This window comes from Diabrotica virgifera, chromosome 3 (assembly GCF_917563875.1).
Source record: "Diabrotica virgifera virgifera chromosome 3, PGI_DIABVI_V3a".
Lineage (NCBI taxonomy): Eukaryota > Metazoa > Arthropoda > Insecta > Coleoptera > Chrysomelidae > Diabrotica > Diabrotica virgifera.
This window is the reverse complement of record NC_065445.1, coordinates 180,323,441-180,344,440: the sequence shown is the minus strand read 5'-3', so window position 1 is coordinate 180,344,440 and position 21,000 is coordinate 180,323,441. Positions and strand designations below refer to the sequence as shown.

The window sequence follows — 21,000 nt, the reverse complement described above, 5'->3', positions numbered from 1 at the left end:
TGTTGGTGATTTAATTTAAGCGAAAAGAAATGTTTACTTGTGAAATAAACATTTTTTCTATTTTCTGACAGAGCAGTACAATGTATTTTGAGCTAAATAGATTACATACATTCTTCTTTTTGCGTCAATTAATTTAATTCGAAAAATATTTTTTGATCGCCCTGTATAGACAATGATATAACTGTTGACATTACTGAATAGAGAATTCAACACCCTTTGAAATGAGCTATAACATGACCCATATGCCCATTTAAAAAAATCATCGATTACGTCATCGCGCTCTGATGGATGACGTCACTAGTATTAAATATGTGCCAAAAAATTGCAATATAAAAATAAAAATAGACCCGCTTCAGACTTTCCTTAAAATCCAATAACTACTGCCAAATACCGAGGTAGACTCTTTTTTTTGGCCCACCCTGTATTAAATATGTTTTAAATACTTTTATTGTGTATTTTAATAATTATAAACCATTGAGAAAATGCTTACTTTTGTGTTTAATTTGCAATAACTTTTTTGTTTATAAACATTTTTTAATTTAGAAAAGCTCATTTTAAAGAGAAAGTACTTTCAAGAAAATCATCTGTTGAACATTCTTATCTACAGTGTGTCGCATTTAAGATGAAGACACCCCTATATTTCGCCTATCAAAATAAATACAGATTTAAAATTTTGCATGGTCATACAGGTTGGTGCTTCACATTTTTTAAGATAGTCGCGGATAGAAATACGCGGCCTACTGCGAATCCCAAACAGGGTGAATTTTCAATATTTTGCTTAGCGTTAGAGATATCGACAAGTAATTTGGAAAAGTTGGTCCAAATATTCTAACTCCACGTACCAAATTTCACGACAAAATTCGCACTTTTTGTTTTGTCATTATTTGTATTCAGGACCCTAAAATTCCGATACTGCTGTCCCGAGATATATCTCAGGACATCCAACTTTTGGTTTTAGGATCCTGACTACAAATACTGAAAAAACTAAAAGTGCGAATTTTGTCATCAAAGTTGGTATGTAGGGTTATCATAATATTCGGAACATTTTTTCCAAATAACTTTTTTTCATATCTCTAACGCGAAGCAAAATATTAAAAATTCACCCTGTTTGTGGATTCGTAGTAGGCCGCGTTTAAAATTTAACTTTTAGTTATATGTATGACTGTGCAAAATTTCAAATATCTACTTATTTTGATAGCCGGAATATAAGGGTGTCTTCATATTAAATGCGACACAGTGTATAATAAGTTATTTTATACGAAATTAAAATGAATGAAAAAAGTCGCTATGTTTGCTTAAATGCTAGTAAAAAACATAGAAAGTATAAATTTAGATACCACCTAGATGGTACGCCTTTTCTATTGACTTCCCCCAGATACTCCACCTAAAAAATAGTGGCCAGTCATTTTTCGTTCTTTAACCCTCTTAAGCCGGTGCGGGGTGCAGCTGCACCCTAGGGCGAGTTTGGTAATAGGTTCAGCTTGACAAGATTTTTTATTTCAGTTTCTACGCAAGTCTTGTTGATTGTAGTAAGTTGGTTGGTGCAAGTGACACATAGAATTTTTTATTAAAGAACTAGGATTTTTAATAGACAATAATTATGATCCGAAATTTGAACGAAAGGTGGCAAACCAAGCAAGAGTTGAGTGACAGAGAATTGCTTAACGAGAGTGAATCTGCCGAACTGCAAACCTGAAATGACACTTCATTATAAAAAAGCAAAAGGAGCTGTTGACGTACTAAACAAAATAGAACAACAATACACAACGCAACGCCAAACACGCAGATGGCCCATAGTAATGTTTTATCACATACAGTCGAACGCGCTTATTGGAATCGCCTTTGTGCCAATCAAAAGTATTCCTATAACCGGGATATTCTAATAACCGATCATTGGTTGCCAGTAGAAACGTTTCGATACATCAAATTTATATTCCTTAAACCGGGATATTAATATAACCGGTATTCTAATAAGCGGGTTCGACTGTATAAGACATTTCAGCCATAAACTCTTTTAAAATTTGGAAAATAAAAAATCAGAAGTGCGATGGGAATCATTTGAATGGAAGACGGAGTTTTTTATTAGACTTACGATGGGGAATTGGCGAAAGAAAATGTTATCTAGAGATATCAAACAAATAATATGCACTGCATCAGTTTACATCAAATGGTGAACATTGCATATCTTGAATTGGACATTTCTGATGTTTTACCTAGAGGGCAGAGCTACGGGACAAGGTGGGTGTTACTTATGTCAGAGAACAAAAGAACAAATTCCCGGCATTATTATATTGGGTGTAAAGACTTTGTTTGGGTCGCTCACCTGTGAAATATTTCATGTTTGTTTTGCAACCATAATTCACTTTTTGTAAGGAAGAAATTAGCACTTTATTTCTAAATTTATGTTTCATACTATTTATAATAAACAAGTTCTAATTATCTTTCAAATGAATTTTCTCTACGTTTACCTATAAAAAATGTATACAAGGATGGGGTGCAAATGCACCCCGCACCGTTGTTAATGTAAGAATCTAGGTACCGTCTTACGAGAGTTAAATGCTTCATTTCTTGGGGTATATTGATAAGTTTTAGAGTCTAAAGGTTTTATATTCGCATTTAAAAGTCAATTTCTTTTCGCCTTTAACCTAAGTATCCTCCATGAAAAAAATCTATGAGATTATTATATGAAACTCATTATTAATTTTGTTGTTTAGTTTACCAATGGCAAAATATCAGAAACGGAGTTAGCAGTTGAGGATACAAAATCCCCCTTGACAAGATTTGCTGACTGAAGGGCATTAACAGGTTCATCGATAGATATTACGTGGATTCCATCGTCGTGGTCCTTTTGGTTAGATGTATCGACCTGAAAGTTTTTAATATGTAAGTAGGTGTTAATCCAACAAAATTATTCTTATATTTCAATCCAAAAGCGAAACAACTTGAGCACTGGACGTTGACAAGGAGATTCGATTGGAAGGACACGCGCCAACTCGTAACTTTTAATGACAAAAATTTTCAAATCAAAATGTACACCGGCCAATTCGTAACTTTTCTATTACCTGACCTGCCAACTCGGAACTTTCTTCAGGTGAATTCGAAACCATTGATTAAATCTAATACCTTAAATCTAAACCGTATGTTTCTTGGTTTGCTTAAAAACATTATATTTGTATTATATGTACCTATAAAAAATAGCAAAAATTGAAATATCTTAATAAAATAATTGAAACAATATTATTTAAATTCATCTGTTACCAATTGGCCTGTAATTAGGATGGGGGATTAAAATAGTTACGAATTCACCGGGATCCGATTGGGACATTAGTGTTAATTTTATGATATTGTTAGATTTATTTTGATTTTTTCTTATAACGTAAATATTATTTATGATAATTATTGATTAAGTACTATTTAATATCTAATTTGGTCCATGATTATAGTTCAGTCATTTGGCCTAAAAACGAGGTTTACCTGGAAAGTTTTCCGGGAGTTTTAATAATTGGTTACTTTACGGATTTTAGTATGCCCTATTTGAATTTCAACTTTGCTACCTCGTATCTCTGTATATTAAACTAGAGAAAATTTCCTACAATTTATATATTTGTAATTTTTTCTGTCAACTCAATAGTATTCGCGTACTAGCGTCAGAGAGTATTATTCATCTAGACCAGTGTTTCCCAAAGTGTGGGTCGCGACCCCCTGGGGGGTCGCAATGAGGTACTAGGGGGGTCGCCGGAAATTTCCAAAATAAGACAAAAACACTACTTTGTTAAATCATGTATTTTTATTTTAATAAAGCCGTAAATAAAAATTAACAATTAATTATCAAACGAAACATAAAACTAAATATTAAAAGTCCTTGAAAGTAAAAGAAAAAAATAAAGTCAAATATTACAATGTTAATGAGACCGATGAGCCTGTTTTTTTGAAACTAGTCTTTCAAATCTAGGCTGTGTATTTAGTCCTGTCGCCAGGGGGGGTACAACGGCCTCGTTAATTCAGATGGACTTACTCAAGTTTTTTTTATGTATTTTGACCCGTAGAACACGAATTTTTTGGGTAACAGTTGATCCGGATGTCGATAAGATTGTTATAGACCAAGAACTTGAGGAATCAAATAACAGCGATTTTTGGCAAAACAAAACACTATTTTGTATTTTTTGGGCCATTTTAAGTAAAAAATATTTCTACAAGTTTTTTCGTAGGATGCACAGTTTTCGAGATAAACGCGGTTGAACTTTAAAAAAATCGAAAAATTGCAATTTTTGAACCCGAATAACTTTTGATTAAAAAATAAAATAGCAAGTCTGCTTACCGCATTTAAAAGTTTAAGTCAAATTATATCGGTTTTGATTATTTCCATTGGTAAAAATTTATTTTTTTATTGTTTAACAAAGCTATAAACACGTAGGGTTTCCCGTGCTTTTACATGTGTTTTAACGCATGTAACGTAGAAATAGTCTTGATTGCACTAGTACCTATTCTACCTACTCGTTCGATTTTAAATGAGAAATCATAGAAACATCACTCACCCACTAGTTGTTTGTAGCTTTGTTTAACAATAACACAATAAATTTTTAGCAATGCAAATAATCAAAACCGACATAATTTGACTTGAACTTTCAAAGGCGCTAAGCAGAATTGCTATTTTATTTTTTAATCAAAAGTTATTCGGGTTTAAAAATTGCAGTTTTTCGATTTTTTGAAAGTTCAACCGCGTTTATCTCGAAAACTGTGCATCCTACTAAAAAACTTGTAGAAATATTTTTTGCTTAAAATGACCCAAAAAATACAAAATATTGTTTTGTTTTGCCAAAAATCGCTGTTATTTGATTCCTCAAGTTCTTGGTCTATAACAATCTTATCGACATCCGGATCAACTGTTACCCAAAAAATTCGTGTTCTACGGGTCAAAATACATAAAAAAAACTTGGGTAAGTCCATCTGAATTAACGAGGCCGTTGTACCCCCCCTGGCGACAGGACTAATTTGAGACACACACAATTATATCGTTTTCAAGTACGAGACGATTTCTCACTTTTGTTTTAATGGCAGTCATAGACGAGAAACTTAACTCACATAAGTATGATGTTACAAATGGAACCAAATATTTTACAGCTTCATTCGCCAACTGAGGGTATTCCTGCATCTTTTTGGTCCAAAATTCGTCCGGGTTCTGGGAAAAAAATTGGAGCTTCAACATTCCATCACTTGATATTTCAATAAGTTGTTCTTTCATGTTTATTGGTATTTCAGCATGTTGAAAGGAATCGGCTAAAAACGGATTCAGTATCCATCTGCAACTGTCGTAACTGTTTTGAATTTCTTCGGGAAAATAATCACAGAGCTGTTGTTTTAAATTAAGCACAGAAACTTGCATGCCGCATAAACTTGTTAAAAATTTGTAGCACTGTAACATACATTTTCTATAATTTCCTGAACGCACTGGAATGAATCGAGCTGCTTTTTGCCAAGTGAAGTTGACCATAAATCGATTTTTCTTATAAACCCCTTAATTTTATCTGTGGCTGTAATTATATTAATGTCGCGACCTTGCAAATTACTGTTCAAAATATTTAATTGTTCGAATATATCAGCAAGGAAACCTAGTTTCAAAAGCCAAATAGGATCGGGAAATTGATTTTCATATGGGGACTTCTCATCTTTCAAATACATTAAAAGCTCTGCTCTTAAGTCAAATACTCTTTTTAAGACGTTGCCCCTTGAAAGCCACCTTACTTCGGTGTGATAGAGAAGATTTTGAAATATAGCACCCATGTCTTCGCAGATTTTTCGAAAAATACGGGTCTGTAAAGCTTTTCCTTTAATGGAATTTACAACTTTAATGATGGATTTCATAACACAGTCCATTTCAGGAGGTAAAGCTTTTGACGCCAGAGCTTCTCGATGTAAAAACAATGTCTCCATGTGGCATTAGGCATTATTTCTTGTAATCTGACGACAAGACCAGATTGATGTCCTGTCATAGCTTTAGCGCCACCTGTGCATATAGCAATACATTTTCCCCAGTCAATAACATATTTACTTGTGCGTTTCACAAAACTGTCGAAATAACATTTTCCAGTGGTATTGGTCTCCAATGGGGAACAAAATACAATATCTTCTTGAATGCCATTATTTGTATCATATCTTACAAACGTAATAAATTGGGCACAGTTAGATATATCCGTGGATTCGTCCATTTGAAGAGAGAAGTACGTGCATTTATTAAGATTTTCCAAAACTTGTGCTTGAATATCTTCTGCCATATCACTAATTCTTCTTTGGATAGTATTATTTGACAGAGGTATTGTTTTTAACTTTGCAGACTCTTTTTCACCAATCATTATATGTACCATTTCAACAGCTGCTGGCAAAATCAGATTTTCAGCAATTGTGTGCGGATTACTAGTTTTGGCAACGCGATAAGCAACTTTATAACTTGCTAATAATGCTTTTTCGTTAGCAGTGGTTGCCAATTGAAAAGTATCTTGCTGTTTGTGAAGGACGTTCAGCTTTCTTTCAAAGAATTCTACGGGTTTGTCTTTTTTATCTGGATATTTGCTATTTAAATGTCGAAGTAACTTTGATGGCTTCATGGTTTCGTTTGACAATACTTCTCCACAAATAACACATTGTGGTTTATTGGAAATAATGGTAAAATCATATTTAAGATATTCATCACTGTAAAGTCTGTTTTTCTTATTATTACTGCCACTTTCAGACGTAGATGGTTCTGCACTTCTTTTTAAAAACTTATCCATAATTTGTAATTTATTGTAGAAGTAAATACGTAAACGGGAATACGTAAGTCGCAAAATATTTACTCATTACTTAATACCGCTGCATTCGCCACAACGTGCTGTTTCGAACTGAGGTCTCATTGCACATCGCCGCTTATATAAAGCCAAAACGAGGCTACGAGAACGTTCCAGAGTGCCATCTAGTAGCGAAGTAAGGAGTAGAGCCTTCGCGAATATCATGGAAAAGTATTGCGATGTAGACACCAAGATGTCGCGGTGTACAATGTGCAGTCGACTTTTTATTATTTATTTTTATTGTAAATGCTAGTCTGGCAGAAGTACTACTAGTGTACTAGTGGGACAGATCGAAATTATTAAAATAATTGTTGAATTTTTTAAATGTATTTAGTTTGAATTTAAACAGTAAAGTAAAATAAAATTTGAGAAACCATCAGTTGTAAATTAGGCACGCTATTTTTGTCGCTATTTTGGTTTGGGTGATGAGTAGGGGGTCGTGAACAATTTTTTTAACAAAAAGGGGTCGCGCTTTAGATAAGTTTGGGAAACACTGATCTAGACCACCAAATCTTTTACGTATAATTTTCTAACATATTCTACTATTGCCGCCGGTATTAATCCTTTCCAGCCAGATGATCTCATTTTGATGATCTCTAGTTTCTGATGTCGTATTCTTTTGATTGCGTTTGAGTGCGTCAGAAGCTCTTCTTCTTCTTAAAGTGCCTGTCTGATACGAATGTTGGCGATCATTCTGGCTATGATGATCTTGTTGGTTGTTATACGGAATAGTTGGGTTGAGGTATTTCTATACTATGCTCCCAGGTTAGCAGGCCAGCATATTCTTCTTTGTCCTGGGGGCCACTTTTCTTGGAGTAGCTCGTATCTGCATTGATTTCTCATTATATGTCCCAAGTACTGCAGCTTACGGCCCTTCACGATGTTGATCAAATCTGCGGTTGTGTTTATCCTCCGTAGTACTTCTTCATTGGTAACTTTGTCGGTCCATGGTGTCTTCAGGATCCTTCAGGATCAGAAGCTCGTAGAACTTTTAAAAGAAAATAATGTGGACAAGCGAGATATACGAATTATTATCAATCTGCACTGGAATCAAAAAGCAAAGGTTAGAGTCGAAAATTCTGGAGACATAAATATTGGCGATACAATGTATGTCATCGACGGGGGCACTTATTACACCGAGTCATTTGGCATCGCGGTGAACCACTTTCATCTATTTGCAGTAATTACATCAAGTACGTTTGATCAAAATATTAATCTTCTTCTTCTTCTTCTTCCTGCTTTATAAATACACTAAATGCTTGTTTTACTTCCATTTTAAGCCTCAATTAACATAGTCTGACCATCTTTTCCTCGGTGGTCCCAATGATCTTCTTCCATTTGGCGATTTGTCTCTTGCTATTCGTACTATTCTATTTTCTGTCATTCTTTCTATGTGTTGATTCCATTCTATTTTTCTTCTTCTGGTCCACATGTTTATTTCTTCTATACATCTCGCTCGTATTTCCTCACTTCTTACTCTGTCTCTTAGAGTTTGGTTTGTTATTTTTCGTAAGATTTTCACGTCCGTTGTTTTCAGCAGTTTTGTGTTTTCGCCGTATCTGCTCTTGTTTCCGCTGTGTTCGTCATTATCGGTCTTATTGTTGACTTATATATCCTGGTTTTCGTTTCCATTGTGAGGTATTTGTTTCTTCAGATTGTATTGTTGATACATCCTGCTGCTCTGTTCGTCATGTTCACTTGTTTTTGTACTTCTTCTTCCACTTTTCCGTAGCTTGTCGTTTTACTCCCAAGTATCCCGTTTCCATCACTTGTTCTATTATTTTGTTATTTACGACCCATTAACGTCGTCTCGGTTTATCTGATATTACTATCGATTTAGTTTTCTGTGTTGAGATCACCATGTTGTATATGAGAGCCGTATCTTCGAATTCTTTAATTAATCAAAAATGAATAACCATTTTCAGTTTTGATTTATATGTTTACTCTGATTGGAGTACGAAGGGAACCATTCTCGTTGGAACTTTACCGCGCTGAGCAGATGGGACGTGAATTATAAATTGTAAAATTCCCTCATCTTCCTTAGTCTCAGCATCCGTATGGCTTGCAAATTGTAGAAGCCTCGGAGCTGTCACCAGAGAAGGTTCCCATTGTTTTCAGTCTGGTGGGATGTAGAGTAACATTACGTTGTCTTATATGCCATTAGAGTGAAAACTTAATCTTTTTTATTTGATTAATCTTTGTAGGTCATCTTCATTTTCGGCTGTTATTATGGCGAGTCGGCGTAGCAGATTATCTTTATTTCCTTTTCTCCCATTCTATATCCTCTTCTTTTTTAACTTTCTTTATGATTTCATCCATTATCAGATTAAATATTAATGGGCTCAGCGAATCTCCTTGTCTAACGCCAGTTTCATACTTGATAGGTTGCGATAGTTTTCCCTTACATCTTACCATAGCTATGTTATATTTATATATATATTTATTCTCAATAGTGTTTATTAAATCCAGTGATATTCCCTTTTCATTATAATAAATGTGTCGCGTCCCGAATTTTCACTTTATCAAACGCTTTCTTCAAATCTATCAGGCACATAATATGTGTATGTTATACTATGCTGGTTTGTTGTATTCGAGGGACTTTTCTTTTATTTGTCGTATTACAAAAACTGCATACGTGCATGATCTTCCTATCCCAAAATCCTTGCTGTTCCTCTTGCAGAGTTATGCGTTCGTTTATTTTTGTAGCTATAATTATTGTTGTCAATTTGAGTGTTGTATTTAAAAGATTTATTGCTCGATAATTATTTGGGTCTTTCTTATCTCCCCTTTTGAAGAACATCAGCATGATCTCTCTCCTCCATTCATCTGGTATTCTGTTCGTGGTGATCATTTTATGAATAAGAAATTGCAGTGGTTTTAAAAGGTGATCACCTTCATATTTTAAGAGTTCATTTGGTATTTGATCTTCCCCTGGTGACTTTCTATTAAATTAAATCGAAAGATCAATCCAATGCCATAATTATATTTCACGGATATCCTAAAGATCCTAATCGTCAAAAACGATTAATTTTATAAAAAAATTATAAATACATAAATTGTAGGAAATTTTTTCTAGTTTAATTTTGTACAGAAATGTTTTTTTCGTAAAATGCGTTGAAAATGAGATATTCCCAAAAAACTGTAATTAGACGCCATTTTTTCAATATGGCGGCGCGAGCGGCGAAGATACGAGGTAGCAAAGTTGAAATTCGAAAAGAGCATACCGAAATCCATAAAATTACCAATTTTCAGAACTCCCGGAAAACTTTCCAGGTAAAACTACCACATGATTGAACTATTATTAGTAATTGCTAAAAAGTTGTTTATATTCTTAACTAACATTGTTCTGATAGACCGGACTGTATCGTCGCCCCCGCTAGCGAAATTATTTCGATTCGATTTTTTTGCACAAACTTACTCAAAAAGAGGTCCTTGTAACATATCCACAATCCACAAGGTGCCGTGGTCGAAAAATTGTTTATCTACTCTATGTCACATTATGTGTAAGTTTTTAGTTCGTGAAAACTGTCATGATAGATAGCACTGCGTGAAGTGTTTAAAGTGTGCGTGAAGTAACAATGTATTTTAAATGGGACTTACTTTTTCGCACTGTTTTTAACACACTTTCTTATAATCAAATATCCTTAACTTTCGCGTTGTCATAGTGATGGCATAATGAGCAATAAATTACGACAAAAGTTTTGACAGTTTTGTGGTTTGAAAGAATTTAGAATTTTTAAATGTTAAAGTTCTAAAAATTGTAGAATAGAAATGAATTCCAGTGACGAAGAGTTACAGTTTTTTATTTGTTTATGGTAGAGTAGAAAAAATATTGTATGAAACTGTGCGTGAAGTACTTTTTACCAACCTACGCGATGTATAGCACTCGCTCCGCTGTCGCTCGTGCTCTAAATATCGCGTGCGTTCGCAAAAAGCATACTTCATGAACTGTTTCATAAATAACTATTAAACAATTTTTTTAGTAAATTCACAAAAATAATTTTTTCATTTTGAACAATTTTTTTTAGATAACTTCGGTCATTCTGAGCAAAAAAGATTTCTTAGCATTTTTTTCTAAAATAGATTTTTGTCGAGTTATATGCGATTAAAAATTTGAAAAATGCGAAAATGGCCATTTTCAAGACTTAATAACTCGATTAAAAATTATTATTATGAAATTCAAAAAATAACCAAATCAAGTTTCAAACCCCCTTCTTCAAGGTCCTGAAGAGGTTTTTGTCATTATTTTATTACAAAGCTATTTTTTAACACATTCACAAAAATAATTTTTTCACTTAGAAATTTTTTTTTTAGATAATTTGCGACATTCTGAGCAGAAAAGGTCTCTTCTGAATTTTATCTAAAATTGATTTTTGTCGAGTTATATGCGATTTAAAATTTGAAAAATGCGAAAATGGCCATATAACTCGACAACAATCAATTTTACAGAAAAATTACAAGCGACCTTTTTTGCACAGAATAACCCAAATGATCTAAAAAAAAAACGTTCGCAATAAAAAAATTATTTTTGTGAATTTTACTCGACAACAATCAATTTTACAGAAAAATTACAAGCGACCTTTTTTGCACAGAATAACCCAAATGATCTAAAAAAAAACGTTCGCAATAAAAAAATTATTTTTGTGAATTTGTTTAAAAAAAATTAAAATAAAAAAGGTCGCAGCAAAAGTATAGTATTCTACTTGCATGTAATGGCTATTGCTCGCTCTGATGAATTACGAGACTCACCTACAGCTCGTGTCGTAAACTTCATCATCATGGGTAATAGCCATCATTACACGCTCGTTGAATAATATACTAATTCTCCACTGAGTTAATATTGTGTAATTTTGGAGTAAATTAATGAGTAACAACAAAGTGTAGACCTTTTGACATTATCACATCTATCGATTAAGTTTTGTAATATTCAGGTGGTATTTGCGGTTGCATAAAAATAAATAGTATAATGTGAGTATGTTAGTATAAATATAGAAAATTATTGTTTAGATATACCAAGAAATGTGTACCAAATACTTCGAAATATTCGTATTTTAAACCCATATATGTGACATAATATTTTAAGTAGTATAACATAAAAATATTAACAACATTTTAGCATTACTTAAAATTAATATTTAGAAAAGATATTTATATCAAGATTAATATTTTTAATTATTAACGGGATAAATTTTAAACATTAACCTAATTTTAGTTGGTATTAGTTAGAACCTAAAAATATATTTTAAATTATTAAAAATGTGCAAATACATAGCTGTGCGCGTTAAAACTGGTAATAATAATAAAATCAATGAAGATTTATAATAGCTATACTTCAATAATGAAATTTAAATTTACATTTTTTATAAAAAATTATAATCAAAAAAAAGATTATAAGAAAAAAGTTTTTGGATGCAATTTTTGATTTAATAGGGCTTTTCAACGATTCCCATTTGTTTCGAGCTTCTGTCATAGTGTCGTATATTAATATTATACACGGATTATACGACATTATGAAAAAAGCTCGAAACAAATGAGAATCGTTAAAAAGCAAGCCCTATATATTATGTAGAAGCACACAAATCTATATGATTGAAGTTGAAGTTTATGTGTCGTTCTGATCGAGTTTTCGAGGGTCCGCATGTTCTCTGCGTTTTTCGAAGATTTTGCATGATTACTAATTCAATTCAATTCCTCTATGCTTTCTCTCTTTTTTCTTTAGTTTAGAATGTTTATCATTGTAATATCCTTTGGTGTTTGTATCTTCATTTTGTTCTGGAATTGTCAAATTTGTTGGCTTTGATTATATTGATAATAAATGTATTGCCAAAATTATTTTTTTTTCTGTCAAAGTATGGAAGCGAACCCGCAACGCTTAACTAAACTAGATATACAATACATACTAGCAGACCTCTACAGGGATAATCTGTGCATGGAAGAATACTGAATGAGAGAGCACGTGCAGAAGATTTATTCGGGAAAAAATTCGAATAAAATAGATGATCCAGTAATTTAGACATTTTTTTGACGGAATAATCAGTAGCTAAGTTATCAACCGAAGTAGCACAGGAAACGACAATAAATATCGTTCCCATACCACCAGATTGACAACTGGTGGAATACTTTCTTTGGTTACACCTCCTGAGATTTTCAAAATTTATAAATCAAATAGGATGCCGAGGAAATTAAGATGAGAGAATTTTAAATAATTCACAACTCATCTGCTCAGCGTGGCAAAAGAAGAGGATATGGGACTACTGATGAGTGGGAAAAGACCTCCGAAACCGGTATAGACTCTTCCTGCACTCTCCAATTTAATCAGAGCATTATGCAGCTGCTGCATTTTCGTGTTGCAAAGAAATTGAAAATGTTTATACATTTTCTGTTTATTTACTCTTTTGTAGGAGTATTAAGGAATCTTTCTTGTTGGAACTTTTACCACGCTTAGCAGATGATTTGCGAATTATTTAAAATTCTCTCATCTTAATTTCCTCGGCATCCTGTTTGATTTATAAATTTTGAAAATCTTAGGAGGTGTAACCAAAGAAAATATTCCACCTGTTGTCAATCTGGTGATATGGGAACGATATTTATTGTTGTTTTCTATGCAACTTCGATTGATATGGCTCTAGTTCATCCGTGACATTTCTTTTTTGTTGCAATTCGGAAAGGCCCAAAGTGTGAATACCTAAAGAAATCGGATAGAAGAGGATATGGGACTACTGATGAGGGGGAAAAGACCTCCGAAACCGGTATAGACTCTTCCTGCACTCTCCAATTTAACCAGAGTATTATGCAGCTGCTGCGTTTTCGTGTTGCAAAGAAATTGAAAATGTTTATACATTTTCTGTTTATTTACTCTTTTGTAGGAGTCTTAAGGAATCTTTCTTGTTGGAACTTTTACCACGCTTAGCAGATAATTTGCGAATTATTTAAAATTCTCTCATCTTAATTTCCTCGGCATCCTGTTTGATTTATAAATTTTGAAAATCTTAGGAGGTGTAACCAAAGAAAATATTCCACCTGTTGTCAATCTGGTGATATGGGAACGATATTTATTGTTGTTTTCTGTGCAACTTCGATTGATATGGCTCTAGTTCATCCGTGACATTTCTTTTTTTTTGCAATTCGGAAAGGCCCAAAGTGTGAATACCTAAATAAATCGGATAGAAGAGGATATGGGACTACTGATGAGGGGGAAAAGACCTCCGAAACCGGTATAGACTCTTCCTGCACTCTCCAATTTAATCAGAGCATTATGCAGCTGCTGCATTTTCGTGTTGCAAAGAAATTGAAAATGTTTATACATTTTCTGTTTATTTACTCTTTTGTAGGAGTATTAAGGAATCTTTCTTGTTGGAACTTTTACCACGCTTAGCAGATGATTTGCGAATTATTTAAAATTCTCTCATCTTAATTTCCTCGGCATCCTGTTTGATTTATAAATTTTGAAAATCTTAGGAGGTGTAACCAAAGAAAATATTCCACCTGTTGTCAATCTGGTGATATGGGAACGATATTTATTGTTGTTTTCTGTGCAACTTCGATTGATATGGCTCTAGTTCATCCGTGACATTTCTTTTTTTTTGCAATTCGGAAAGGCCCAAAGTGTGAATACCTAAAGAAATCGGATAGAAGAGGATATGGGACTACTGATGAGGGGGAAAAGACCTCCGAAACCGGTATAGACTCTTCCTGCACTCTCCAATTTAACCAGAGTATTATGCAGCTGCTGCGTTTTCGTGTTGCAAAGAAATTGAAAATGTTTATACATTTTTTATTATTAAAATAAGAGTTTTAGTACACAAAGAATACGGAGAAGTTAAAAATGTTTAAAAAATTAAAAGGAGAAATCCAAGTAGTTGGCTGTATACGATAGTTTAAACAAACTTATAATAAAGTAAAAAACTTCTAATGGTAGGGGAGCCCAAGCGGGGATTTTTGCATTAACTCGAGCGCGTCAGATTATCATATGGGGAGAACCCTGGGACCCTGTAGATTAGATGTACATTTACCATATATTGGCACTAAACACAGGGGAGTTCGTTAAGGGGGGCCGAAAAATAAATCTATCCTTAGAAAAACTCGAAATAGTCAGATAAAGATAAGGTAAGTTACAGTCGGAGAAATTCATCAATCACTTATTTTGTATTTGCTGTCTTTTTCTATAAATAACAAATGATTGTTATAGAAAAAGACAGCAAATACAAAATAAGTGATTGATGTGATCGCTCTTGGGTAATCTTTCATTTTTCTGACTGTAAGTACATGCTGACGATTTGGGCGGGGCGTAAGGAGATGGGCGAGTCACAAAGTTTCACAAGAAAAAAGCGAATATTTCGCGAAATAAACGATAGATATAAAAACTAAAAAATACGTGCTCAATATTTGTGAAAAAACTATCGAATGATACCAAACATGACTGCCCACGGAGAGGAGTGGGGGGTAAATTTAAAATTTTAAATACAAATCCCGCGATATTTCGCGAAATGAACATCAGATCGAAAAACTAAAAAATACACTTATTCAATATGTTTGAAAAATCTATCGAATGGCACCAAACACGACACCCCACGGATGTGGGGTGGGGGGTTACTTTTAAATAGGAGCCTCCATTTTTTTATTGCGGATTCGGATTTCTTACGTAAAAATAAGTAACTTTTATTTTAAACAATTTTTTTAATTACGGATAGATGACGCTATAATCGGAAAAAATATTTGTTGAAAATGGAAAAGTAAATTAAAAATGGAAAGTCCCCACTAAAATGGAAAACTTTACTTAACTTTTTTTGGTTTTAGAACCTACTCTTCACAACCCAATAGGTCCCCAAAGCGCTCGAGTGACGGCACATTTAGCATACTTTCCTCCCCTACTATTATGTATCATGGTATATTTTTTTATTCAAAAATTTTAAAAATGATCCAAGTAAATTAAAAATCTTTAGAAAATGTTCGATCCAATTGGTTTATATCACTCATCAGACGAACTGTCCATTTTATGAGCAGGCACATGTATGTTCCCTTAAAGTGAGTCCTCATGACATCCACCTCGTGTTACCATAAATGACAATTTAATAATACATATTATTGCCAAATACTTTAAAGGTTTTAATAAACAAAAATGAGGTTAGTTTCAACTACTATCAGGATATTTCACTGAGAATTAAAACTGTAAAAATGTTCATTATTGAAGTATACTATCTAAAACAGATTATTATTGTTAGTTAGCTGGTATATACAATTAAAAATAAAACACACACTTGTGCCATTGATTTTATTTAATGTTTAATGTATAAAAAATAAAATAGTACACCTCTCTTATATCTAATACTAAAAATATTGGTGCAGATTTCTTACATAATGGTGCAATAATTATTATTCTATTGTGTATAGTAAAATGTGCTGGGATAATTGGGGCAATAATCTTAACTTCATGTATTAATAATTACATGAATAAATATAGTGCGAAATGTCACTCTAAACTAACGTTAAATTTAAATTATCTCAATTAGTAATAACGGAATAGAGATGGGATATTATCGGAGGCACATGAATTTAAGATATTAAAAGATAAGCATACATTTTAACAACGTTTGGTCCGTATGGTTATAAAACTGACTACGACACCAAAATTCTAACTAGATGAATACAGAAAATACTACTGATAAAGATAATAACTGCAAAAGAAGTTCTCGGATCGATTTTATGTCATAGGTCTTATATTATTAAAAATATTCTAAATTATATTTATAGCAAAAAACTCACTTAACTTATGACCAAAATAATTGAAAGCAGCAAATATATTATTGATTCCAAGATCAGGAAAAAACAGCAAGAAAATAACATTACATTTTTCTCTCTCCTTAAGGCTTTTAAAAATTGGTCAACGGAAAACGACACAAAATCGAAGTTTGGATGAACAAAACAAGGAAGACAAAACCCAAAATTCACCAAAAAGCAGACAATTAGTCTAGAGAAAAAAAACCTTGAATAAAAATCTTTACTGGTTCGCCAGGTGAGAATAAAAAATACACAAGTCTAGAATATGGTTCGGCTGTATTTTCGTTTTGCAACGAAATTGAAAATGGTTATTCATTTTTAAAAAATACACAATATAGAAATATAGGGAGAATCGATAGAAATATCAACAAACCAATAAAGAAAGAAATTGGCAAATTGAAAAATAGAAGAGTCAGTGGACCAGAAAGGTACCAAGCGGGTGGAAAATATGATTTAAATCTATATTGTGAGATTTTTTCTCTATGCGCAACTACTTACGTTACAGAAGTGAGCGCGACTGCTCCCGGGATATTAATATTAATTTCCTGCTCCCTGCTCCCGAATACTAATTCATAAGAAGTAAAATCAAACAATCTCCGATAGATACAGGGGGATTACAGTAACGTCAATGTTTAACAAATTATACGCAAAAATTATCAAAGACTTACATAATAGGAAATGAATACAAGCAACAAAAAGATGAGGAACAATCGGTGAGGAACAATAAAACCAAGAGCAGAGTTATGAAGAAAATTATATTTATGATAATATCAACAGACCGCTTCCACAGGGTGATCGGGATTATAGTATTATGGTGAAACAAATACCTTAAAATAGAAATGAAAACTAGGATATATAAATCAACAGTAAGGCTAATAATGACGTACATTTCAGAAACTGGGGTGAATATGGCCAAAGCACAAAAATAATTTAGACAGAAACAGTAATTTACGTAGAAACAGGGATTCAGTTAAAAATTATTGCCCCACGTAAAACTAACTTTTCAATCACTGTCCTATACTAAATTAATCTACAAATCCATTACAAATCGTACAATAAATCTTGTTTTTAGTAGATTACGTTCCCACATCATCTGTCCCAATGCTTATATTTAGTACATCTAATATTTTTTATAGAAAGACTTGAAAAATAATTATTATTTATTTATTATTTATGATGTTTTGCTTATAATGGATTTATAGATAATCTACTCCAGGGAAATATGCTAGAAATATACCATGTTCGGAACACTCAAACATCCAGGTAGCTGACTACTTCTTTAGTTATTTTAGACCTATAGGAAAAAAACCTACCTGTTTATTGCCTTGAGTTCGCGTCCGTTCTTTAATTATTATTAACAATTTAGTGCAAAAATCGCGATTTTTTCGATTTTTTTCACTCCATTCAAAAGCTAAATAGTTGACATAAAATTACAAAATTTAATTTTTTAGAACATTGAAACATGTTGAAACAAGTTAAAAAGTTAATTTGTTGCTACGCAAACTGCAAAATAAGTGAAAACCGGTATTTTTTTAATAACTTTTATTAAAACTACCTTAGAACTTTAGTGTTTCACCCAAAGTTGGGTATTGGGGTACTTAACAAACCCTCAAAATTTGCGACCGATCCATTAATTAGTTAAAAGTTATTCTATTTGTTTTTCCCAGAGAACTTTATTTTGCAATAACGTAAGACAGAAAATAATAAAGATAGGTCAATTCTGCGTATGCCAAATAATAGTAGAAAAGTGATACTACTAAAATGTACTAAAAAAAGATAAAAAAAATATCTAATATAGTTAAAAATCCTAATGCCAAATTTTTGAAATTTTGTGTTTTATAAACATTTAGAATAACTTTAAAAATATTATCCGTAGAAAAAATCATTTTACATATTCAAAATGCTGATATTTTACACGAATTTTTTAAAATGTAGTTCAATTGGTGACTAGTTGTGGTAAGTGAATGGGGAGCTGGGAGCCGACAAATGCACGAGTTCAAAAACTAATTAAAGCAACTTATAGTCCGTTCTTTAACGGCAAAATATTGCAAAACCTCTAAATTTAAAACAACCGCTTGGATTGACATGAAATTTGGCATACACATAGCTAACAAGTCAAAGAAAAAAAGTGATAATGTGCCGATATGTGCTTTTGCCTTGGGGGTGGTTTTCACCCCCTGTTGGGGGTGAAAAAATATTTGTCCAAAGAAAGTCAGGAGATGGATCAACTGGCTAATTTTAAGTAACTTTTCTTCTACAGAGTTTTTTCACTAAGTGAATATTTTCGAGTTATTTGGCAGTGAATATGTTCATTTTTTCAACAAAATAACCACGCTTTTAGACGGTTTTTCGTAAATAACTCAAATAGTAAGTATTTTGTCGAAAAAACATTCTTAGCAGCAAAAATATAACCTGTAAAAAATTTAAAAAAATGGTGTATATATCACGTCTCTACACCTAGTAGAAGCAGAGTTATAGCTAATGAAAAATAGGTTCATATTTGTCAAGTTCCAAATGGAATACTTCAACGTGAAATAACCAAAAATTAAGCAAATTTCGGGGAAAATTTAGTTCAACTTATTTAAAGTGTTTAAAAAAAGCTTCATTTTTGTTTTATAAAAAAATTTCTAACATTAAAATTAAACAAGTTACTCTCAAAATAAAGTTAGTCCCTTTTGGTTTTGGTAAAAAAATCGAGAAAATCACCCCCTAATTAGTATCTTAAATGAACTTAATCGTTACGACTTCACAAGTTTCTTGACTCGTGTATATATTTTTTATAGGATCTGTGAGTTTCATCGGTTCAAAGTCCTTATTATTAAAAGGGCTGTAGTTAAAAGGGGTTGAACGAGTCACTGATCACGAATGTATGCAAATTTAGAAACACCAAATCTTAATCAATTTTTGTCTAACAGAAAAACAAAAAATACATGATATTGAGAAAAGCAAATCTGAGTTTTTTTGTTTTTTTAGATTTTGGTATCTGTAACAATTTTTAAGTTATTTGGAAAAAAAGCATATCTTTCAAAATTTAAATTTTTAAAAATTTTATTTTGAAACCAAATTTTTTCAAAAATATGCACTTTGAATCGATGAAACTTACAGATTAATCAATGGCCATGTCTCGAATTGTATCCAAAATATTCGCACAAACGGAGTTTTTAGTTTCTAATAATTTCATATTGAATTTTGGGGCTTAAATAATAATTTATCTCACTTTTCGGCATTAAAATAAGTTCTTTTAAAATAGGAACAAAATAGGTCCTTTTAAAATAGTTAAACGAAAAACAAAAATAGATATGCATAAATCTAATTTATAGATAAAGAATAGATTATTCTCGAAAATGCAAACACCCAAACAATAGGTACACACTCTTTCAAACATTCAAAAGTAAAGCGATTACAAAAATTGCAATTTGGCATTATACAGTGGCCTCTAATGCTAGCACTCCACTTGCGATTTGTAGTCGCAACGACAAAAAAATCACTGTCGCACAAAATCTAGAGTCTAGAAAATTAGTCGCTGTTTTCAGAATCGCGAATTGAATGCTACAAGGATGTAACATCAGCTTTTAGATGTTTTTTTTTAATCTAGAGATAAAGAAGAAGACAAGACGTCAATTAATACTTTATGCGAGAAACATAAAAACGATGTTGATGAAACCAAAGAGAACTTGCATAATGAAATTGCCCATTTTGTAACGTTATGCCAAAATTTGAATAAACATCGTACAATTTATAAAAAATTTGATTCTTCCAGGATGTAAAAGTAACTTTTCCCAATATTTTAACTTTATTGCAAATTTATTTGACGATACCAATTTCTAATGCGTCAGGCGAGCGGTCTTTTTCGGCTTTAAAAAGAATAGAAAAATATTTAACGTCAAAAATTTGGGTTAAGAAAACCTAGACGCATTATCACTATTGTATAGAGAATGAAGAAATGGAGAAACTGAATTGTGATAATATTATATGGCAGTTTGCCAATACCAAGTCAAGAAAAAAAGTGATCTAATTTTTGTCTTTATGTTTTGTTTAGAATATCTTTTTTGCTTGTCATGTGTTGTTTTTTGGAACTTTTTGTTTTTTATTTATATTTTTAAATGTATTTTTTGGATTATTTTTTGGCTATTCTTCTTGCTTGTTTAAAAAAAATATTTTATGGATTTTACAAGAAACCTTTATAGTTAATGCATGGGTTTTCTTGTTAAAAAACTGACAACGAATAACAATGGAGGGGGCCCCTAACCTACAGCGCCCAGGGCCCGAAGTTAGGTTAAACCGGCACTGGTGAAACTCTAAAATTCTAGGTTAAATTTAGTAAAAGTTACTAACCAAAATCCATTTCCATTTATTTTGCAATTTGCAAAGCAACAAATTGACTTTTTGACATTCAAAAATT

At 32.4% G+C, this 21,000-nt stretch overlaps 1 protein-coding gene across 8 annotated transcripts in view; it reads right to left on the bottom strand.

Moving 5' to 3' along the window:
- LOC126881421 (mucin-17-like) overlaps positions 1-21,000 on the bottom strand; it is a 440,757-nt gene that overhangs the window by 59,803 nt on the left and 359,954 nt on the right. For all 8 annotated transcript variants that reach the window (XR_007696844.1, XM_050645687.1, XM_050645690.1 and 5 more), the window contains exon 8: positions 2,720-2,866. Coding sequence is in view for 7 of the 8 variants with exons in the window: in XM_050645687.1 (XP_050501644.1) it covers positions 2,720-2,866 (147 nt within the window). In the remaining variant the exon portion in view is untranslated. The remainder of the gene's footprint in view (positions 1-2,719; positions 2,867-21,000) is intronic.